The sequence below is a fragment of the Lepidothrix coronata genome, unplaced genomic scaffold, assembly GCF_001604755.1.
Source record: "Lepidothrix coronata isolate B3197 unplaced genomic scaffold, Lepidothrix_coronata-1.0 Scaffold11, whole genome shotgun sequence".
Lineage (NCBI taxonomy): Eukaryota > Metazoa > Chordata > Aves > Passeriformes > Pipridae > Lepidothrix > Lepidothrix coronata.
In genome coordinates, this window is record NW_016690191.1 from 515,951 (window position 1) to 539,907 (window position 23,957).

Here is a 23,957-nt window from a genome sequence, read left to right on the forward strand (position 1 = left end):
TCCCCTGTACCGGTGTGTGACATGTCCCCTGTACCGGTGTGTGACATGTCCCCTGTACCGGTGTGTGACATGTCCCCTGTACCGGTGTGTGACGTGCCTCAAGCTCGGTCCCCTCCCGGCCCGGCCCCTTTAAGTGAGGCCCCGCCTTCCGCCGCGCTAGCGCTCCTCCCGCCTTTCCCCGCTGCCCATTGGCCGGGCGGCGTTGAGGCGCCGCCCCTCGGCGCCGCCAGCCAATGGGAGGAGCGCTGGATGAGCCTGTGGCCAGGTCGGTGAGAGGCCGATGGCGGCGGGTCCGTGAGGGGGGCGCGGGGCCGGGGGAGAGGGGCGGGAGCGAGGACACTCTGAGGGGACCGGGGACACCCTGAGGGGACCGGGACTCCCCTTAAGTGCTGAGGAGAGCGGAGTCCTCTGAGGGGCGCGGGGACCCCTGAAGTGCGGAGGGGAGCCGGACACTCTGAGGGGATGGGGAGGATCGGGGACCCCTGAGGGGATTGGGACACCCCTGAGGGGATGGGGGGGGATTGGGGTCCCTTGAAGGGCTGAGGGTATCGGGACCCCCTGAAGTGCTGAGCGGGTCGGGGTCCCCTGAGGCGCTGGGGGAGCTCGGGACCCCCTGAGGGGCTCGTGGAAGAGTTTGTCCCTCCCTGGAGAGGGCGGTGTGTGGGGGGAGGCCGAGGTGTGCGGTCCGGGATCACCCGGCACAGCCGAGCCCCAGCTGTGGGTGCCCTGCCCGGTGCTAATTAATGCCATTAAATGGTCGTGGTTTCACCTGAAGAATCCATTAGGGGTAGGGGGAGAATATTAAGGTCAATGGGGTTCCATGAGAATGCGAGGTTTCCGTATCTGTACCCAGCTCTGAGAACAAATTGTTTGTGGAGCTGAGGATTGAAGAAAACAAAAAATAACAGCTTGCAGCTGCAGGCTGAGCAATAATTAAAATGCTTGGGCAGGTTCTTGTCTTTATGCAGCAAAATGGCCTTGTCAGTCAGGTTGAAGTTAAGTGTAGCTTGAGCTGTCCTTATTTAAAAAAAAAAAAAAGTACACTTCCAAGAAATTAAAATGTGGGTTCTCGAAGTGTAGACAACTAAGGACTTCAGGAAAAGTGAGTTAAAGGATAATTTAGTTGAGTGTTTTGGTAGGAGATCTGATATGTTCCATGGATTTTTTTGACCATAATTAAAGACACTTCGCTCAAAGTGACTCTCTTGCTTTTTAAATGAAATTGTAGGAAGTGTCTTTTAAAATATGTGAAGTGGTTTTATGAGGTGTTTTGTCCACAGTTAGACAAAAAAAGAAAAGGTTGGGAAATAATCTGCTATAATAATAAAAAAATTATATACTACTACTGTGATAATAATAATAAATAATCTACTATAATAATATATTGCTACAGTTTGTACATAACTTTTTTGATATTACTGTTAGAATGGCACTTTTACCCTTGGACAGAGGAAAGGATTGTGTGTTCACAGACTGCTGTGCTTTTTGTCCATCCTCTGAATCTCACATGCTGAGAACTGAACACTGGTACTGAGGGAATTAAAAACGTCTGGTTTTTGTTCCAGGTGCTGGTGTGGAAGATGAGGCTGAATGAGAACCGGACAAGATCCTTCCAGGCTGCTGTCACGGTCCACAAATACCCGGGCAGGCAGGTCTATGTGTTTCCTGATGGCCCATCTGACTCGGAGGAGTCCTCGGAGGAGGAGGAGCTCAACGTCATGGAATTGCGGCCCAGGGGGAAGGAGCAGCAGCGGGGCAGCACTTCCCGGGACAGGCCTGGAGATGTGGTGCTTCTGGAGCGGGAGCTCACGGAGGGTGACAGCCTGAACAAGCTGGCCCTGCAGTACGGCTGTAAAGTAAGAGCCTTCTCTGGGTGGGGTTGTCACTTCAGGGGCATTCCATGTGTACCGTACTTTCCAGAGATGTCCTGAGAGTTTTGATGCTGAAAATACACTGTGTTTTTCATGAATGGTCAATATCTGGGTGAAACTGGAGAAAGGCAAAAAAATCCCAGACAGACACAAAAAAGGAGTTGTTCAGCCAACAGCTGAGGAGGGTGTCATCAGCCTCACACCCTGCCTGACCTGCTTTCCTGTTTAATTTGAGTGACTAAGTGCAGGTTGTACTAACTCATTTAAGTGAGGGCAAACATTAGGAAGCTGAGCTCAGAAATGAGGGTCAGGGCTCTGCTCTCAAGGAACATTTAAGAGTTTTTGCAGCAAATAAAGCAGTACAAAGAAACACCACTATGATAGGTCTGGCTCGGGGTGGGATTTGGGGTTGTTCTTTAAAAGGTATCAGTTTACATGTTGCAAGGAAGGTCTGAGTGTAAGGGGTGGAGTTGGAGAGGTGCCAAAGTTCAGGTCCCAGAGTCCAGGTGCTGTCTGTGTGTGGGTTTTGATTGTTTGCTGTCGTGCCCAAAGTGTGCTCCATCAGCTGCCTGGGGGCAGGAGGGAGGGGTGGGCAGGGTGAGCTGTCTCCGAGTTGGAACACTCTGCACAGTATCTTCTCTTTGTTCCAAAGCAGGGCACTTCATAGAAAAACTGTTGAAAAGTTTAATTACCTGCTCTGAAGATGAGAAGCCCCCCGTTGTTTAGCAGTTGGAGCTGTATTTTTAGAGCCTCCTTTATCCGCAGGCTGGGCTGTGATTAGAAAGTTCCATGTGCAGACAATTGGACAGTGACCGGAGTGGGATAATGATACAGCTCTGGCACTGCTGCTGCACTGCTGTTGCAGTTGGTCTTGCCTAACCACACAGCAGCTGTTGGTGCAGCTGAGGCAAGAGGGCTTAGAGGGATTGCAACAATTCCTCCCCTCCCATTCCCTTAGAGACAAACACAAAACAAAAAAGGCACCCGTGTAGGTTCTGCTGCGGGGCCTGGTGTGTGCGGAGAAGAGTCTGGGAGGACTTGAATCGGCTTTGATCGGTACCAAGAGAGCCCGGGAAGGCAGAGCTGCAGCTTTGGCTGGCTCTGGAGCTGTGACTGAGCACTCCTCTCGCAGCAGCAGTTGTGTCACTGCCGCTTGGGCACAAACAGCAGTTTGTGAGCTCAGAGGAGGAAGGTTCTGAACAGCTCTTTGGTTGATGGCACGAAAAGTCCTGCTGTGCCCTCTGGCACTGTAACTCTGAGGAGTCAGTCCTGTCCCTGCTGTGGCTGCTCATCTACCTCTGCTACCCCATTCCTGCCCCACTTGAAGGCTGCTGGGCCCGTCCAGGGGGAAAGCTGGTAGGGAGGGACCAGGTAGTCAAGTGTTCTCCTCCCTCAGGAAAAAAACTGTCCTGCTGCCTCCCTTCCTTCCAGAAAGGGCATTCCTGACTAGTTCCAGTTAAATTGGAGAGGTACAGAAATCTTTATCATAGGAGATTTGTGTATTTGTCTGTTTACAGGCACTGATCAGTTTTGCTGCGTTTTGTTTTGTTTGCACAGTTAACCAGCTCCTGAAAGGCCCCCAGGACAGCAGTGAGGAAGAACTGTAGCCACAAATACATATGCAAATGAGTTTAAAAAATCCAGGACAAGCTTCTCCTTGAAATCAATGAGAACTTGACATTGGTTTCAGAATCTGCTTGGGGAGGGGGTATTAAGACAGTGCAACAAATAGCTCTGTGTGTGTGTGCCACAGATAACTTGGCAGAGATGGAAAGCCCTTTAAAATTCTCATTTTTACTCTTGACCATTTATAGTCCTGGCTTGCTTTTGGCATTGTTCATAGCTGGGACAAGAGCAACAAACTGCAGCCAAAAAATGAGTACAGAAAATAAGCCTAAATGGCTTGTGCAGCCCAGGCTCTCAAACGCTTCCCATCAGCTCTGTTTGTTGTTTCTGTGTGAGTGCTGCTCCACTTTCTGTTTCTAGAGCCTCAGCACAGCACTGCAGTGTTTGATTGCAGACACCACGGGGGATATTTACTGTCCCACTAATTTGTTTTCATTGGAACAAACCCAGAAATTGAAGCAGCACCTCAGTTCGGAGGCTTTGGGTGAGATTGTTGTTTCATAACTAAGAAGTTGTGCAGGGTTTAAGTGCAGAGGTTACACTGGGGCAGCCTGTGAGGAGCCTGAACCAGCAAAGGACGATTCCTTTTGCCTCGGGGGCCCCAGCTCAGGGGGGTTTTCAGAGTTCTCAAGCTTTGCAGAGTAAGCATGAGATTGAGGCATCCATCTCATCTCTGCCTTGGAGCAGAGTGCTTGGGAAGTGAAGTGCTGGTTTTGTTTTAGCTCCCCAGTTTCCTTGGCAGCCTCAAGTGAGTGCCCAGTGAATGCAGGTCATACTGTGATTTCTGAAGGAGCAAGGCACAGTCCCCGCACTGTGTCTCCTGGCTGTGATGTAGCAGAGGTGGTTTAGCTGTTTATGTTGTCTTTCTCTTTGGCTTGGGGTCTTGCTGATTTGTTTTGTGTCCTCAGCCTTTCCCTCAAGGTTCTTTCACATCTCCTTGGCTGCTGTGGAGAGCACTTTGCACACGTTGACATCCTGTTTGTCTTTGACAGAGGGTTTAGGGCAGCTGAGAAGTTGCTGCACTTCCTGGAGGCTGTGAGCAGGCACTGTATTAATTAAGCATCTTCTAATGTTAAATTAAGAGGCACTGTCTTGCCTTTGTCTTTGCTTTGGGACTGGCCCTGTGACTGGCTCTGCACGTGTGGCTCCTTCTTTCTTGCTCTTCCCACTGCTGGGTGGGAATATGGGTCACAGAGGGGAACTCTGCACAGGAACCACCAAAGGTCACCTCAGGGCACAGGGGTGTTGCCCCTCAGCAGGATCACTGAGCCCTGTGCAGGAATGAGCTGGATCAGCTGCTGTCCTGCACAGGAGAGGTGGTGCCTGGGCACAGGATGCTGGTGCTGGTGTGGGAGACGCTCACCTGTGCTCCAGGTGTGACCTCACTTTCAGAGATGGAGCTCTCTTCACTCTGAAAGCACTTTCTGAGCTGGAGGGTTTGACTGCTGGTGCTGATGTTGTCCTCTCACCTTAAACATTGGTGTGTCAAGTATGAAAACTGTTTTAAAAAGGATCTGTTACAAAGACTCTTCTTGCCTTAACTTGGATTAGAAGGTAAGTGAGGGGAGGCAAAGAAAGCAAAGGGAAGGAGGAACAGTAACAAGCAAAGTACAGCAGATACAAGAGCACTAGAGGAGAGTATAGACTGGTTTAACAGGAGACTGGCTTTATCCTGCAGGACCTGGAGCTCCCTCAGCTGGGAATCTCTGCAGAACCCCAAGCCAGTTGCTTTTATTCTCTGACAGCTGTTCGATGGCTCTGGAGCTGCTTCCCACTTTGTTCCCGGGTTGTCCTACACTAACGGTGTCCTTTGGGTTCTGTAGGTCGCCGACATCAAACGGGTCAACAACTTCATCCGGGAGCAGGACCTGTACGCGCTGAAGTCCATCAAGATCCCGGTGAAGGCGCACGGGCTGCTCACGGAGAGCAGGCGGGAGCTGCGGCCGCTCCCTCCGGCCCAGCCCGGGCTGACCCGCGTGGAGCTGCCGGAGCCCGACCCCGGCACGGGCGGATCCACCAACGGCCAAAACCTCAGCGACTACTTCAGGGACATCGACCAGAGCATCCAGGACGCCGTGCAGGTGGAGGTGCAGCTGAACACAGAGTACTGTGGGGAGCCACTGGAGAGGCCTCTGCCCGAGCCAGGGAAGCGGGACACCGGGAACGGTGCGGACTGCGGGATCCAGTGGTGGAACGCCGTGTTTATCATGCTCCTGATAGGAATTGTGCTGCCAGTATTTTATATCATCTATTTTAAAACACAAGGCCTGGTGGCCCACACCTCCAACACAACAGTAACCTCAAATGTTTCAACAGCTGGATTGGAAGGGAAACTACCACAAAGCTCAGTGGTAGGAAAAAAGTCCTAAGGGGAAACGGGAGACCCCTCCAGTCTCTCCAGCAGTGGTGCCCACACTCTCGTGACTGACCCAAGTGCATCTAAGGGGATATAATGATACAGATAATTTTTATTTTTATAAGTAGCTGCTGATGGAATCCTGAACTTAACTGAAAGTGAGGTGGTGTGATTGTGATGGAAAAATAAGGATGATTTGTTGGTTATGAAGGTCACTGAGCAGGTGGGTTAAGAGTGGGGAACTCTGTTGAGGGAAGGTACTTTGTAGCAATTTATTGTGATTGCTTCAGGTATTTCTTAATGCCGTGTCTGGAAGCAAATCCTTTGCTGCTGAGCTAGAGAGTGCAGTATTAATGTGCTTGGAAAGTTGGGGGTTGTTTGTATTTTAAAGAAACACTTTTTGCTGGAGCAGAAGGGGGGGCTCTTTCACTCAGAGCTGTCATTTTTATTTCTTGCAGATCATGGTGGTTTTGGCTTAACGCTAAACTGATGGCTCTAAGCTGGGTGTGCCAGCCCCTCATCATCCTCCTCCTGAGCAAACCTTTGAGCTGGGTTTATTAGGTTGATGTCAAGCCCCTCCCCTGGATGAGCCCAGACCTCTCCCCTCCATGAAATCCTTCAGAGATGGGATCTCGGTGCCGGACCCGTGCTGTCCCCAGGGTGCAGCCAGAGCCAGCCCTGCCACTGCAGGTGGGCAGAGGGTGTTGGAGGAGGATGTGAGAGCAGGGAGAGGAGTTGTACACTCCTCTCAAGGGCTCTTTTGTTGGCAGGGGGGTGTAGTCAGTATCACTTGTTAAAAATACTAATAATAGTCTATAATGGTGCATCTCAGACACCCATGTCAGTCACAGACCTGATTTCCCTGTGTGCAGATTTCATGGGAGCAAAGTGCCGAGTCCCAGGCAGGGTGCAAGGTCCAGGGCAGAAGTCCAAGGCACAGAAAGAAGCGTAAAGCCTTTCTAGGACAGGACTGAGCTGATTGTGAAGCGTTCTGTGACCTGCAGACGTGCATTAAAAAGCTGCTGAGGGTGTAGGGAAGAGTGGGGGAGCTTCGGAGGGCAGAGGGCTGTGCTCTTCAGGGTGACACTGAACACTGCCTGCTGGGAGGAGCAGCAAGGGAGGCTTTGGGAGCTTTGCTGCAGAGCAGAATTGGCCTCAGAAATTGGATTCATCAATTCCAGGCCTGCAGGCAGAGGTAATTCCAGGCCTTCCTGGAACCAAACACTAAGGGATTTCCACCCCACACAAGCAGAACTGTGTGATGTTACAATGACAACCTGTGTTTCCTGCAGCTCTCAAAAAAAGTGCTCAGGAAAGCCTGAGGGAACCTAATTTTGTAAATGAGGACTGTAAAGTATCTTATACTGAACAAAACCTTGTATTTTTCTTCTGTGAAGAGCTGTATCTCTTTGTTCTGGGGGCGGGGGGGATTTCTTACATTTTTAAATAAAGCCACATGAAATAATAAAAGCACAAGGGGCACAACTTGTGCTTTTTTTTTTTGTTCCCACACTGCACTGTGCCGAGCACCTGCCCCAGGACAGACTGCAGGAACCAGGAGTGGGAGCAGCAGAAGGAAAAGTGAGTGTCCCGAGGGGCAGGAGGATGGGCTGGACCCAGGTTTTTCTTTTTGTTGTAATGTTTTGACCAAGCATTAACTTTTTGACTTGAGTGTAGTAACAAGTGTGTGTATATATCCCCCAAAAAATCCCTGTTGATTAAAATCCTCTTCACAGCAGTTTAAAAGCACAACCTGATGACTGAATGGACACCTGGAGGGGGCACAGACACGCCAGACAGGACCACGTGCTCTGCAAACACGAGAGAGGCCAGAGTACACAGTAAAAGCCAGTATCTTTACTTTAGTGAATGCAGGATACAAATATTTTACAACAACCTCTAGCATTTTTTCTTAACCATTTGATAAAAAGTTCACTAGAATATTTATTGTATATTGAAGAAAAAACAACACATTCAGGGAAAAAAATTGAGATTAACTTATTTTTTTTTTTTCTTAAAAGATTCGTCTCAAGGATGGCAACAAAGTCCAGCTTGTGCCGCCAAACGGCTTATCAGCATTAAACCGTGAACAGCTTCTTTGTGAACTGTTGACTACAAACATTTACCAAATACATAAATCTCTTTTAAAAAAGCCATTTTAAATATAGCAAAGCAGTGTTTCTCTTGCACAGCAAAGTGAAGAAAGGTTCTACTAAGATTTAAATGTTTACATTGGTTAAGTCTTTCTTTCACATTCGGATTTCACTTCTGCCCAGGATCAATTGTTAGGAGTTGTTTTGTTCCTTATTTACTATGTATTTCTTGTGCGCACAGTAACTCGGAGTTCCTGCTGCATTAGTGTCCTTGAGGGGAGGGCAAGGCTAAAGCAGTTCTGACGAGTCCCTGACAACGTGGCGTTCCCAAAACTACCGTGAGAGCTCGAGGATGGAGGTGATTTGTCACAACAGAGCTAAAAATCTTAAATCACTCAGACCTGACTGGGTTCAGCCCAGGGTTGGATTCACTTGCACTTCAGTCAGCAGAGAGAGAATTTTAAAAAAGTATTACTATCTTTTTTTTCACCTGTTGAAATATCTGTGCTATGTCATAATTATTTTTTTTTATAAAACATTTTTTTTTACAATTTCTAAAAAAGTATGTTCCAAAGTGAGTTACTTGTTACTAAAAACCAGGATTCCCATTTCCTCGATGGCAGGAGCTGCTCCCCAAGACGGGAGGGCTGTGGAAGGACATTTCTGCCGTGGCTGGGGCAGCACAGGGCCAGTCCCCAGCCCAGCTCTTTAGAACTGATTCTTTAATACTCTTTTTTAATTCATTGGTGCAATTTCAATACAAACTCTAACCCTTGTGTAGCTTTGTCTTTAAGAAAACAGTAATAGTACTGTTTAAAAACCTGCATAGAAATAAAGACTATTGAGATACAGTCAGCAAAGCCATCTGATAAGGCACACAAGAAAATAGACAGTAAATGTGAATGCAGAACTCCCACTCGGATGTACAGCAAAGGTCATACAGGTGCATAAATCATGGAACTCACACCACTGGTCGGAGCAGCAAAAGGTGCAGGGGCTGGCAAGTGAATTCGGTCACCTGGGAGCACAGTGGCCTGGGGAACGAGTCCCCTTTGCCCTCCTGCCCCGTCAGCCAGTACCATCCCAAACTAATGGGATCCAGGTCCAAGGAAGGGGCGGGATGGGACTGGAGCCTGTGCAGGTTTCCGCTGCCACGACAGGGGATGGGCTGGAGGCCGCAGGTACCACCTGGTCCCCTCTCCCAGCTCCTGTCACAGCATGGGGGGACTTGGAATTACACAGAAATAAAGCCCAAGCAAAAGTTTAATAAATATCAGGGATAACCACGAAGTTTGGATAATCCCACTGCAGTTTCCTCCCCAGCACCAGCACTGCCAGCCTGTCAGTGACCGGGACAGGCGGGATCACGGCCCCAAATCCAACACCAGACCTGCTCCCAGCCCGGGCTCACAGCACAAGGGGGTTCTGGATCCCTCCTTCTATTTCTTGGAAGCAGCAAATTTTTCCCAAACCACTTGCCAACTCCCAAAACCTTTTGTGCTCCTCTGATATGTGTCATTTCCCTATCATGAGAAATTAGGTCAAGTTTTTCCACTGTTTTTTTTTTTTTCTCCCTCCTCAGAAGAGGCAGCTTTAAAATGATGCCTTAAAATGTGTTGTAACAGATTTTTTATATTTATGCAGGATGAACTTAACACCGGATTTTTTTTTTTTTGCCACTTTGCTATTTATATACATATATATAAAATGTATAATGAAGCTTAACCATACAGCACAGAGATTACAACTGAACGGCACACATTCACCACCAGTGAGGGGGCCAACCCCTTTATACACCCTCTGAAAAATCTGGATAATAATATTAATAATAATTAAAATCCAAAGAAAGTACAGTATATTTAACAAAATAGTAAATATTAAACAGTGAATACTCTACTTAATAAGGACCTCGCCTTGTTTCAAGTTGGCGTCAATCCACAAAAATATACTTTTTAATCTGGTGACCGTACAATACATAGGTACTTACACCAAAGGTGATAATATATTTAGGATGCTATATACACAAAGAGTTTGGCTCAAATTTAAATTTACATATAAGTGTTCATGGCTTATTTTTCCCCCAAGGTTCCGCCTGCAAGTTTTTCCTTTTCATCTTTGAAAGCAAAAACTAGAAAGTCAAAATAAGATAAAACTATACTCTACAAAAAAGCTACAACATACAGCTTTGGCTTATATAAATAATTCATAGCAGAATGTGTTCAAAAGTACTGTATATAACTTTATATATAGTCTTCAATTCATTAGGGTATTGTTTTCTTTAATATAAAATATACATGAGCTAAAATCCGTTTCTATATTTTTCAAAGGTATGAACGTAAAAACAAATTTGTCAAACATATTCCAATTATAACTTAATATATTAATTTTATTTTGTTAATGTTCTATTTTCTAGGCTAATATTTTCTGAATATTTCATGCGAGTTCTCTATGTCTTTCACTCATTAAAAAAATCACTTCTTTGACCCAATACACTATTTTTTTTTTTTGCACGTGCAAAACAGGGTTTTTGTTTTTTATGTTTTTTTATTTCTTATAGCATCAGCCCTTCTCCATGCACCCTCTGCAATAGAGACCCATGCCAGGTTGGGTAATAAAAGGTCAGTTTATGTACAGTATTGCTTTCTTCTTCCTGCTTTTCTACTGCTCTGCTGCTACAAAGCAATTATTTCTTAACTACGAGTAACCATGAGCTGAACTAACACACAGGGACGTACTACAGGCGAGCCCTGGGCTGTGGAGGAGGAGGAGACACTGCGGGGACAACGCTCTGCCAACGGCTGGGGCCAAACACAACTCCAGGGAAGTGCCAGACTAGATCAAACCTACGGGATTGTTCTGCTTTACCAGGGGACATCTGCAGCTATACACGAGTTTGTCGTAAGTGCCTGATGATCGGTGTATGCTACACACACTAGCACATATATATGCATGTGGAGATATATATATGCACGTATGTATATACATATAAATATACTTAGTCACGTCCTTATTTATAAATGTGGATATGTCAGGACAGTTCGTGTTGGGGACACCGGGCTGGCGGGGCGGCCCCGCGGGTTTATGTCACCCACGTGTCCATCCTCATTCGTTTTACCGACGGGCTCTCCCGGTCCTCGGCGTTGGGCGGCCGCCCCAGCACCACGGGCGAGTGGAAGTCGCTCCGGGGATCTTCCCGGTCGCTGCCGTCGTAGGAGCTGCTGGAGCTGCTCAGGCTGTCGACCGGGGAGCGCCCCAGCTCCTGCCGCGACGGCGGCGGCGCCGGCGGCTGCTGCGGCTGCTGCGGAGGGAACCCCGAGGGGGTGACGCGGTCCCGGGGAGGGGAGATGGGTTCAGACTTGATGTTGATGTTTTGGTTGGTGTTGATGGAGAGATTGGAACCCTGAGAGATCTGGCTGCCAGTGCTGGGGAGAGAGCATTGAAAGGCACAAGTGAGGAAACACGGAACACACGGAAGGGAAGCGACAATTCCCGTGTGTCTGAGGGGGCTCTTGGGGCTCAGCACCCTCCAAATGCACCTCACTGAAGTCAGAACAACGCTGAAAAAAAAAGGTCTGAGCTGCATTTACAGAAGTTCAGAATGCACAGAGGTATTTCCCACTGCCAAACATTCCAGTTGACCAGCAGGTGCCTCCCTGGTAAGAAGCCGGGCCTGCAGGGACACCTCAGCCGAGGCCTGAGGTGACCAAAGGGACAAACACCCCGACACGGGAAGGTTTGGCAGCACAGATAAGAAGGTCAAATGGGTCAAATGCTGAACATCCCTGGTGCAGGTGGAGGAGGCAGAAGCCCCCCAGGGCCACGGTACTTACACAAGGGAGCTGAGGGCCGCGGGACCGAGGTGGTGCTGCTGCCAGGCAGACACCTGCCCCAAGGACAGCATTCCTGGGGAGTTAAACCCCTGCAGGGCAGACAGGTCTGCACTGGTCAAGGAGTAATCTAAGGGAAAACAAACAAGAGTAATTTATAGATTTATATATACACACACACATGAATAAATACACAAGAGTTTGTGTGTCACACACACATGCAAAGGTTTTCTGCCCAAAACAAGTAAAGGCAATTCCTGATCCACAGGAATCCAAACATGGAAACTGAAGTCTAGGAGAAATCCTCCCAACCTCACAGGGAGCTTAACAGGACAGAAGCCTCCAAATGACAAGTTTTTCTGCACTCTGCTTTCAGTTCCTACATGTTGCTCAGAGGTTCTTCCAAACCACGGGTACAACATATGAATGCATTTTATATATCTAGGTGTGCACCTCACAGTAACACTGGTCACACTCTGAAGGGTTTTGTCTGCAGGGACATTTCAGTATGAAACTCTGGGAAGGCAGGACAAGGGCTGGGTGCCCGAGGGACAGCAGGGCCAAAGGCACTGCCAAGGGACCCCTCAGTGCAGTCTCACATCACACATCACACCCTCCCCTCCACACACTCACTCCTGAATCTCTGACTAAACTGTCATCTCCATATCAAATAAACAAAAGAAACCTCTTTTCTTAAAGTAAAAAACCATCATCAAGTAAAAAACACAACTGAAATGGAGACTGGAAAACACAATCTATCCCCAACCCAGAGGCAGACCCAGCCAGGTATGTAATTTATGGCCTGGTGTGCTCTGCTCAGCTGTGGGGTTTGAATATTTGTTTTAATTCCTAGAATGTTTTAGAACCAGTAACTCAGGTGGTTCTGGCCCTTCTCTACAGAGGGAACACTTCTCCAGCAAAGCACACTATACAAAATAGGATATTTGTGGAAAACTGATACCCAGTGCTTTAATTAAGGATCCAAGAGCTGAATCTCTCCCTTCCAGCCATGGTGAGGAAAAAACCTCATCAATCCAGAAAAACAATTTAGGTATTGAAATTTTATCTTAGTCCTGCAAAGAACTCTAAAGCTGGAATTGCTACGTACGTGGTGACTGCCCTCACAATCCCCAGATGACAGTTTGGTTTCAACATCAAATTTCTTCCTGCAAATCCCCTGAAAGGCTCAATCTAATAGAAATGATTCTTAAGTGTGTGAAAACCACTAAAGGCTGAAAGCTTTGCACAAATTATTGCATTATCAGAGGAAATGGGCTGGGCTGGGCTCTAAAATCACATCCCAGTGATACCAGCACTTGTCCAATTGTGTAGGACACCAGTTTCCACTGTCTTTGCTGCTCCCTGAGGTTCCCACTGCATGTGTGAATCTTCCAGGTTATTCTGGATGAGGGATGCACCCAGTGCTGCTTCCTGAAACATCAGCCTGTGAGGGAACAGAGGGATCTGTCAGGCAACAGGGGAAGCTCAGTGTGGGCCTTCTGAGCAGGGAGCAGAAGGGTTTGAAAAGCCATTAAATCCAAGAGCTGAACAACCTTTGGGGCAAGTCCCAGGTCTGCATGTGCAGCTAATTCACAATGAAATTTAGTTCCAAAGCAAGTCACAAATCTTCACCCTGTCCATGACACTGCTCCTGCCTCCGCCTTCTCCACTCACTGCTTTAGACTTCACCCCCTCAGGGCAGAGACATTTGTGTGGATGTTCAACAGCTGGGCCGGTGCAAACACAGCCCTGGCTGAGGAGGGCACAGCCCTGTCCTTGAGGAGGACACAGTCCCTTGTCCCTGAGCCCTCCTGGCTGCAGCCCTGCCCAGGGCACTGCCAGATAATGAGCTCAAAGGCAAATACAAGAAGTGAGGTGCTTGGCTGGCTAAACTAAAAACTGCAGTGAAGACTTTCAAAGCTAAAAATAGTGGAGAAAAATGTATAAAATCCCATCTTTTGGGGGGGAGTGACCATAAATGAATGGCTGCTCTGTCCACTCCATGTCCCAAAATCAGAGACTCCTGGTGATGCTCCTCCTTGTAGAAAACAAAGATGACAAAAACTCTCACTCAGCTTTTGGGCATTTTGTACAAACCTTGAAGTTTGTTGTGATTTGTCCCAACCTTTGCACAAGAACAAGACCTCGAGGTCACTGCCAACAGCCCAGCACAGCTGGTTTTACCCCTTCCTAACAATGTCATCCCAGGGGGGCTCAGCCTCGGGCAGCAGCAGGTCCTTGCTGGAGCTGTTTGGCACTGGGGCAGCTCCTGCTCTGTTCCTGGAGGAGCCACCTCTGCAGCAGGTGTGTCCCTGTCCCCCTCCCAAAATTCCTCTTCTAACCCATTACAGCACTTACATCTAAACATTTAACCAGACTTCATCTAAAGAACAGCAAACTGGGGAATTATTTCCTTCGCTTTCCTTTCAGTTTTAAACCACAGGGTATTATTTCTGACTTACAGGATTTATTGACACTTCTCTGCAATGTAGTTTCTCTGCAGGTGCAGTTGAAAATCCAACTACACAGCACAGCTCAGTGCTCATCAACCTGAGCCCTTCATGGAAATTATTAGCAAGATTCCTTCCCTGATTACACACAGGCAAATAAACACCCTGAGACTGAAGGGAAAATTATCTCTATGGGGATGGAGAAAAGCAGGAGGCACTTCAGGTTGAAAAAGACTTTTAAGATCATCAACCGCTCCCCCAGCACTGCCAAGGCCACTCACCCATGTCCCCACGTGCCACATCCACGTGGCTTCTAAATCCCTCCAGGGATGGGGACTCCACCACTGCCCTGGGCAGCTGTGCCAGGGCTGGACAACCCTTTTGGTGAAGGAATTTTTCCTAATATCCAATTTAAACCTCCCCTGGTGCAACCTGAGGCCGTTTCCCCTTGTCCTTCCCAAACCAGCACACCACTCATCACTTTTATATCACCCAGTTCCTCATATCACAGCCAGCTTGGGCAAAAGGCAGATTTAAGGTCCTGCAGGAACAGCAGTGTCTGAGGAACAGCAGCTCTGAAGAACCAGCCACTGCCTGAATGTGAGGAATTCCAGTATTCCCGGCTGGATGGCTGGAATGGCACTGCTCTGGGCAATGGATGGCCCTGGTTTGCAGCCTGACTGGAAGCTCCTTCCCCATGAAGTCCCAACATTTACACATTTCATGAGCAAAAGGCTCAGTTTTGCTGAACAAGAGCTTCACTTGGACCCAACGGGAAAACAAACCCACGTGCCACAGAAATGCGAATTTCCTGGGCTTATGAATCCCAAAAAAGCCTCGGCCATCCCAGTCCCAGCCCTGATCCCCAACCTTCCCAGTGTTGTATCCCCCAATCCCAAGCCTCCCCAGTGCTGCAGATCCCAATCCCAAGGCTCACCAGTGTTGTAGGCCGTGGGCATGGCCGAGTACACGAGTCCCTGCGGGGGCAGGCTCGGGGTCGTCACCGACACCACGGGGGTGGCGAGAGGCTGCGTGGACTGAGAACTGCTGATCCTTTGGGTGTTCTGCAAGGGAGGGAAAACACCACTGTGACACCAGGGAGAACAATGGAAAAGCAAAGGAGCATTCCACCTAAATGTGTTGCTGTGCCGAATTTTTGAGTTAGGAAATACGTCCCTCTTTTGATCAGGGTCGATTTTCTAAACAAGCTGAAATATTTCAAGGCAACCAAAAATGATCTTGGCAAACTGAAAGGAAACATTGATTACGGCTCACTGGGCCACTTCCAGAGCATGCAGATGGCAACAGTGTTAAGGACACACAAACAAATGCAATTTCTTAGGGATACACACAACAATTCTCAGAAGTTCTGAAGTGATTTAAGAGTTTTGAGTTTTAAGGGGGTTTTAGTGCAGATGGTGAGGTGCAGTTCCACCAGAAGAGATTCTCCCACTTCACAGTTGTTTATCCAATTTTCCAAATTTCAGCTGCCAGTTTTGACACTGTGCTGACTACACCTGTCCTGAAAGGAACACAGAGATCTTCTAAATTGGTGTTGATAAGACTTCAGTGATAAAATAATCTTGCTGTTCCCATGGTTCCTGAGAAACTGAGAGAGTACTTGTTATAATGCAGAAATGTTTCCAAGCAAATGACACTGGAGTTCACACAGAGCAACTGTGCTTTTTGACAGGGAAAATAGCTAAACTAGATTGTCTCACATTATCTAACTGTGGGCACAACTTCGCTTTTTAATAACAGCCTTTCTTTCCCATATACTGCCATGAACATCTGCAGCAAACACATCACTCAACCTAAGCTGTGACCAAATCTGCTGCTTAGAAAGTTAATTAAAGCCCGTGGTGAACAGCAGCAGCCAGCAAAGCAGCTCTCACTGCACCAACTGCTCCTTGGGCAGGCAACTGCAACCCCTCCTCAGAACAGGGGGTTGGGCACCGTTTGGCCAGGCCAGACACTGCCAGGAACAGGGAATGGGGCAGCTCTGCCCTGTTCAGTGTTACCTGCTGCAGTGGCAGCAGCCTCTACACCCTGCATCCCTCCACTCCTCCATTCCCAGTTCAGGGAGCTGGGTTTCAATCTGCTGGAAATATATTTTTAAGGCAAACCTCTCTCTCTCTACCTCAGAAAAAATATTTGCTGCAAAATATTCTTCCTTCATCTCTTTGGCAGGTTCCATTTCCCACCTTTACAGGACTGAAGTTATGACTTCTTTCCCTTTCCTGGCAGACACAGGGATTTCAGGATCTGCACCACTCCATTTTTTTTCCTCCACTCTGATCTTGAGAGAAGGAGTAGCATTAAAAATGCATCACTCCCTTTTTAATATCAGAAGGAGCAGGTACAGAAATGGGGCTGTGATCAATTTTAAGCTTAGATTTGTGAAGATGAATTGAGGGTTATCAATCTTGTGTCCTTCCCATTTAAAGCAAGAAGTTTGTACCACAGCTTCCACATTAAAACGAGCCACAGCCTCCCAGCTTCCCACCTCTCCTGCTGCTCAACTCCCACCTCTGAGCCTCCCAAGGATTTGGGGGCTCTTTGGCATCAGCTGCCAAACACACACCCTGGCAGATGAGCCCACTGTGCTCCAGAGCTCCCAGATTTCAAAGCTCCCAGGGAAAGTCCCACCGATTTTCTGTAATTGATCCCTTTAAATCACTTTAGTACTTCTGAAAATCCCCCCCAGACCAAGTTTATCTGGCACAAAGAGATGTTATTAGAGCAGATTTTTGTGTCTGTCAGGAATTGACCTTTCTCCAAAGCTTTCTTGGATGGCAGCCTATAAAGTTGGGATTACTGTATAATGGAAAAGTAAAGAGGAATATACTGGGAAACAATCCAAACCAAAGAATTTCCCCATGGGATTTTTTTCTTTCTTTCTTTTTTTTTTTTTTTTTGAGTGGCTAATAAAGGTGGTTTTCTGAGGTAATTTATTTCTGAATATAATTGCTGAACACTAAGAAATATTTAGATGTGCCCAATATTGGTTGTACTTGGAGGTCCATGACAAATTTCAGGGTATTTTAACTGTTTTAGCTGGTGCAAATGTAACAGGAAAAATTCAGTATCTTTATTGTTTATTATTTTTATTTATTATTGATTATCTTATTAATTATTCTATTATGCTACACTGCCCTTCGTGTTCAGTGCTCAGTTCCAACCTCACGGAACGGGTGTTCCCAGACAGGATCTGGAACTGCCCAGCACTGGCACTGGCAGCAGGGACTGGCATAACCAGAGGCAGAGCAGTGCAGGTGCAGTTGGTGCCTCCTGAGCTGTTCTGAGGCAGACACATCACCTTTCCTTTGTGTGACTGTTCCTCCCCTCCCGGCTGAGCCAGGCTTTAAAGCCACTAGATGGCCCACGCTCCACACGGGATCCCAGCCCCAGGCACTGTTACATCCCACTGCAGAGCAGTTTGGGCAATTTTGGGCAGGCAGCAACACCTGAATTCCTGCAGCATTTGCATTAATTCCAATTGCAACGATATCCCGATTCAGTGTTTTGACACTGAGCTTTACTTCTTGCACTGAAAACCAGACGCTCCCCTGAAGGGAGAGGAACATGTTTGACTGTTCCATGAGCAAATCACCCCAATAAAAACTTCAACAGTGACCATTTTCCCTCACTTTTGTAAATCAGTGTCTGTGTTTAAGGTAACAATCAACACCAGCATGCATTCAATCACGGCACTGATCTAAATCACCACATTTTCCATGCTTCCATGCAATTAGAGCCTCCTCTGAGCAACAGGTCCATGTTCAGAGACAAATCAAGGCCTGCCATGGGCTGATTTTGATTTCTCTGTGAATCTGATGCAGCATCTTCTGCCTGCTTTGTGCCACAGCAGCTGAACAATTTGCAAATGGCTCTAAAAATAAGTCAGGAATTATTTTAGCCTTACTTTGATTTTCCAGCCAGAATGCCAAATGTTCAAACCTTTGTGGGGGGGGAGGAGAAAAATACCCAAATCCCCAGAGATTCCTTTCAAAAGCAGAATATCTTTCCACTGGGAAAAAAAGGTAGAATTATTCATTTGCAATCCTCTGTTCCTTTTGGTAAACAGGGAACACCCCCCTGTGGTTTGATAATCTCACGCAGGATGAAATAATTCCAACCTCCAAAAAGGTGACCTCACCAGCAATGATGTCATCTCCTTGAAAATAAGAGAAGTAACACAGGGCTTGTGTTACAATCTCAAGAACTTCACAAGTGAAGCCACTTGCTAAAAATATTCCAATAATTTAGGGGGTGGGAAGTGGTTATTTATGTTTTACATAAAAGCCAGGACATATCCTACACACATGGACAGTTACTTTGTAAGGCTCTTTTCCAATGTTCCCTCCAAGAAAAACAGAAACATTTTCAGGAAAAAAAAAATAATTCAAGTTTACAAATGGCAAGAGCTGACTTTGGATGTGTTTTCAACTTGAATTGCTTGGGTTTTGAGTCTGATAAAACAAATGTATTTTTGTCTGCTACCAAGGGAACACTGGAATTATTTAAAATATGTAATGAAACTACAGTTAAAAAGCTGTAGTGAAAGACATTTCCAGCATCTTGCTGTCTCTCAGCAAACAGCAGCCCCAACTCACCAACTCCAATTCATCCTCCTCCGACTGTACTCAGCAAACAAGAGGGATAACACAGTTACTAAAAATAGCATTGCTTTTCAAATGACAGAAAAAAATCACATTTGTGCTTCAGGATTTTTTGTCATTTTAATTAATAATGTGAATTTGACACCTAGACCTGTAAATAATGCGACAAGAAATGTGATACTTCATGAAATTCTTGTCAAATAAAAGCTGTGTATTAAAAGAACATGTGGCTTTGGGGAAATGAGTGCAGGGAGAGCTTGGAGAACACAAGGACACCAACACAGGCAGAGGTGGAGCAGAGCAGTCTCTGATCCAATAAACCAGCTCAGCAACAAAGTACTTGTCAAATACAACCACCAACCCGGGCCAACAATCTCCACTCTGAAATCCCTCCCCAGTTCCCTCAAAAACACAGACAAAACCAAAGCTGAACATCATGTTGTTGTTCTTCACAACACGACAGTAAATAAGTGTTGTACCTCACTAACATCAGACCTGCATGAGCAAGATCCTCTTCTTGTTTCTGATTCTAATTAAAAGTGTAATTTCCATTTTAATGATCAGCCAGTGTACTTCCTATCTCTCCTGCACTTCAGTATTCCTAGAAAAACCTAAAACTTCAAGAATCATTACTCTGAGGCTAATTACAGCTTTTGTTACTTGGATTAATTTGGTATTATTCACCATGAATACCTGTAACAAATGTAAGCCCTTGTGGTGGCTTAAAAACAAACAGGAATTATGCAGAGAGTACTTGTGCTGTTTATATCCTGCTCCTCCTGGTTATGGGCCATTCTTCCACACACAGAGAGGTTGAGAATTTCTACATGACAGCAAAAGACCAAGACCAAAGGATCTGGGCAACTAAATTAAAGGAAAAATGGACTAACCCTTCCTGACAGACCAGTTCTGGGCCCAGGGCCGTGGTTGCCTCATGGCTGACACGAAACTCGTGTGCTATTCCCAATCCAGGCTGGACAAACATCACTGCCAACATGCCAAAGTGCCCAGCAGCTCTGACAGGCACCTCAGCTCCTTTTCATGCCCTGGATGAAGGCACAACACCCACTGAGGACGCCCAAGGTCACGTTCCAACACCCCACATCAAACACGCGCCTCTCCCAGACCATCGTTACCACTGAAGCTGCACTTCCCATCCTTCCCATCCCACAGCCATTACAGCCCGGGAAAAACAGGTACAAAATGTGCTTCAGGGCACGTTAATAGAGCTCACATCACCACTGAGATCCTCCACAGAATAATGCACAACCCTTTTTAAAACCCACATCCTCCAAACCAACAGAGTTCTCGGTACCGAGTCGGTCAGATCAAACCACCAAAATCTCAGTCTCTGTCTTTAGGGCTGTGCTCCAACCCTGTTTAGGTCAGACTTATTTTACACCTTAAAAAATTGCTTACACATGTAACAAATTCCCCAGGTCACAGTTTATAATTTGGACTCTCAGCAGTGACGTTTCAGAGCACAAACCCCTCTCTACTCCTGCAGCCCGTGGTGAGCAGGGGAGGCAGAACACCCCTTTTCCACAAAGCCACTCCCAGAACTTAAGGAACTCAAAAGCTTCAGAAGTTTGAACTCACCAGAGGTGGCATCATGCCCTTGCTGGAGGGGGGGATGACCACACGGAGGTCGGGTTTGCGGTTGTTCATGCCCAGGTTCCCTCCTCCGGGGGGAGGTGGGGACTTCGTGGGCATCACCTTGCCCAGGCCGTTCCCACCACCACCGGTGCCCAGGAGACTTGGAGAAGCTCGAGAGTTCACAAACCCATTTCCTGAAAGGGCAAAAAACAAATGACCTGTGAAGGGGAAGGGGCAACAACACAGAGTTCTGGTGCTTTTGTACCGATTCTGAAATATTTATTTTGCAAAACTTCCGATAACGAACTTCCCGCAAGAGGCTCCGCATCGAATAATCGAACCGGCCCACACCGCTCTGCCCAGAAATCAATATGGAAAGGGAATATCACTCCAAGGGCAGCTGTGGCAGCTCAAATGCTGAGAAGAGCAAATTGCCAAAGAACTGTTTCTAATAACATCCGTTGGGTCTGGTTTGCCCTCTGAATTTCCTCCAGGCTGAGCTTGCAGAAAAGTGAGGGCTTCTGCACAGGCCCACTTGGGTCCCCATCCCCCCCGGGACAGGAACTGCACTGAATTTTGTTGGTGAGAATAAAAGAAGTCAGCTCTCCAAGTGCCTATTTCTAAAATGCATCCTTCAGGTGTCTTCAAGATCTGCAGGACTCATTTCAGGATCATCAGTATACACTGATTATTACATTCAGCAACAAGGAGGAGAACAAATCCTCTCCCTTCAGGTTCTATCCAGCTACACATGTCATTTACGCCCATCAATTTGTTTTACACATTTACTCTTGGTACTCATTTTAAGTGGAATTAGACCAGCCAAAGCCAGCAGGGCTTCAGCACTGAAATGCTCAAGGCCTCAGCTCACACTCAAAACTGATCAGAAATAAGTAAATCAGTGAAGTGCCCAATATTCTACTTTTCTGTACTGACAAAAGCACCAATCATGTTAACCAAAACATTTCCCTCAGAAAAAAAATTTCAAGCCACGTTCCAGTCACAGATTCATATTTATAGCAACAATCCCCCAAATACACACACCTTATTCAGCTGCAAATAGGAAATAAAAAAAGAAAAGTTGTTAAGGAGAATTTCGCAACAGGGAACCCCATAGTTCACCCTACAGAACCTGAGTGTGTATAAATAAACTCAATTCATAGTGAGATCCTGTTTGCACCAACACTGCAGTTCTGAAAGCAGCTTTTATAGTCCCAACCAGGGGAAAGTCTGTGAGACAAAGTTCACTGTGTGGGAAATTCTCCCCTAATCGCCTGTAGGGCCACACGGGCACGGATTTTGTATTATTATTTTAATTTGAATAGGCTCCTATGCCCAATCCAATTTTATTGCATTAAATACATATTAATCTAAAAGCAATTAAAATAAGGAAGTTGTCAGTGTCACATTCTACCCTCTGTAGCAACATTTTAAATGCCTTTAAAAGCTTAGCAAGGAGGAAGAACAATAACATGGATCAGGAAGAGCACAACACTTCCTGAGGGTGACTGGGATATTCCACGTGCATTGAGAACTTCAGTGTGAATTCACCAGGATAATGGTGAGGAAACCTCTGGATTTCCTTGCTCTGTGGACTTCCTACTGTGCCAAAAGCCTGACCATACAGGGACAAAATGAGATGTCCCTGGAGTTTCCCAAGGTTGGCAGAGCAATGAGGAGTTACTCTAATTTAGAACCTTCCTGAGGCATTTCTATAGGAGATATGGGAATGTGACTTAGAAGTCATGGGGGGGAAAGAAGGAACACAGCACAAAAGTTTTTTATGTCAGCATTCCTTCTGTATTAAAAACCACATCAAAACCCCATTTTGTGATTAAAGTATCTACATTCCTCAGCAGAAAACAGCAGAATTCATTCAGATGCTCCTGTTAGTGATAAAATTTACTTGGGGTGGCTGATGGAGCTGAGAACACACACTAGAGCTAAATATGCTCTTGACTGGTAGGAGAAAACTCACCTCAGCTGGGTCACATGGAAAAAACAATGGGCCAGAAAGAGAAATGAAGTTCTGTGCTACCCCTGAGGCTCCTGAAACTGAGACAGTGTTTGTAGAATCCTGATTTTGTTCAACACAAAGTTATGCATCGATTCCTGTCCATCCTAAAAGAGTGCAGCATTAGTTCCAGACAACCTGCAGGGCACCAGAGTGCCAGAGGAATCTTACACAATGGACAGGTTAAAAATCAAATGGATCTGGAAAAAGACATGAGGGAGGAAAAATCTTAGCAAATGGCATAATTTCCACCAAATTACATCTAAAGCTTTGTTACAGCACCTCCCATTTTCGGCAAAAACGCCGGAACATTTAAAGAACTTGCTGTTATAACAGAAGTAGAGTCTGGGCTTCAATGTAATAACAAATTTTATTACTCACTGGGCTGTCAGTGATACCTTTCCATGCCAAGGCTGTGGTGACCTGGGCCGAGTTTGAGCTGCACAACAATCCCCCTCTGTGCAAACAATGGGGTTCTGTACAGAATTTACAGCACTTTGGGCCATCCTATGATCCCATTTCCTGTCCTCTGTTTTCAAGTATTCCAGTAGCCCCTGTGTTAAATCTGGACAGTGTCTTTCTCCCACACCCAATCCAGTCATTTCCTGAGCCCTTATTCCAAGGCTCTGCCAATCCTACAGAAACATTTCATGCTTTCAGTGGTGCTGTCAAAAACAACAAACTCCCTGCCACTGCCTCCTCTGCCCAGTGTCACGGGGCAGCAGGGCACAGTTAGAGCACTTAGTCAGACAAAAGGCTGAGCAGTTCTTAAAGGGAGTGTTTAGAATATATTACAAAACCCAAAATAATGCCCTAAGTGTGCAGCACTGTGGGTATGAACCCAATTGCAGCCCTTTGATAAGAGCTGGCACTGAACACTCAGCAAACACTGGAGTGTCTCTATTGATTATCTGAAGATTCATATGCTGGGGCTGCAATAAGACTGTAGAATGTTCAGTTTGAGTATGAAGCTTCAAGCCTTTTTCCCTTTTAATAATCTAATAATAAAATCAAATTACAAGTTAAGAGTGAAAGGGTAACCAAACACACGGTATTTCTTAGAGCAAGGTCAGCAGCCAGAAAAAGATAATGAGCACAGGATGATGCAACTCCAGGGCTGTTTGCCAAGGGGAGGCTTTAATAACCCCATAAATTCTACTCATTACTCTGGATAGTACAGAAATTGTTTCTACCCCACCCACTGTAGGTCTTCCCCAAAGACAATACTTCACATTATCAAACTGAACATGGAACCGGAATATAAAATCCTGCCTATGTGTGAAAATAAGACTGTTTTTACTCCCGTAGGAAGAGTTTTATTTAACTCTAATTCCTTAAAACAGACGTGAAAGCATGTTCAAAACAGTCCTTTGGAAAACAGACACCAGTGCAAAGATAAGCTCTCAATTATATGAATCACAATTTAATTAGATTTTATGATAACAAACCCTGCCAACCCACATTAACCCACTTCTTGCTCAGACACAAAGTGTTTACTTTTG

The 23,957-nt window shown here is 46.4% G+C and overlaps 2 protein-coding genes across 4 annotated transcripts in view; one reads left to right on the forward strand and one right to left on the reverse strand.

Moving 5' to 3' along the window:
• Positions 1-7,326, forward strand: part of LYSMD4 (LysM domain containing 4) — a 16,858-nt gene extending 9,532 nt beyond the window's left edge. Inside the window, exons 1-3 of one of the 3 annotated variants that reach the window (XM_017805056.1) lie at positions 226-265; positions 1,566-1,856; positions 5,321-7,326. In XM_017805056.1, the coding sequence (XP_017660545.1) occupies positions 1,581-1,856; positions 5,321-5,866 (822 nt within the window). In that variant the 5' untranslated portion in view covers positions 226-265; positions 1,566-1,580 and the 3' untranslated portion in view covers positions 5,867-7,326. The other 2 variants (XM_017805055.1, XM_017805057.1) reach the window with 2 other exon arrangements.
• A 364-nt stretch (positions 7,327-7,690) lies between these two features.
• The window catches only part of MEF2A (myocyte enhancer factor 2A), an 81,922-nt gene continuing 65,655 nt past the window's right edge, over positions 7,691-23,957 (reverse strand). Inside the window, exons 7-12 of the mRNA XM_017804951.1 lie at positions 22,833-22,878; positions 20,445-20,635; positions 18,840-18,863; positions 15,161-15,287; positions 11,777-11,903; positions 7,691-11,368 (exon numbers count right to left, since the gene is read on the reverse strand). Coding sequence (XP_017660440.1) covers positions 11,026-11,368; positions 11,777-11,903; positions 15,161-15,287; positions 18,840-18,863; positions 20,445-20,635; positions 22,833-22,878 — 858 coding nt within the window. The 3' untranslated portion in view covers positions 7,691-11,025. The remainder of the gene's footprint in view (positions 11,369-11,776; positions 11,904-15,160; positions 15,288-18,839; positions 18,864-20,444; positions 20,636-22,832; positions 22,879-23,957) is intronic.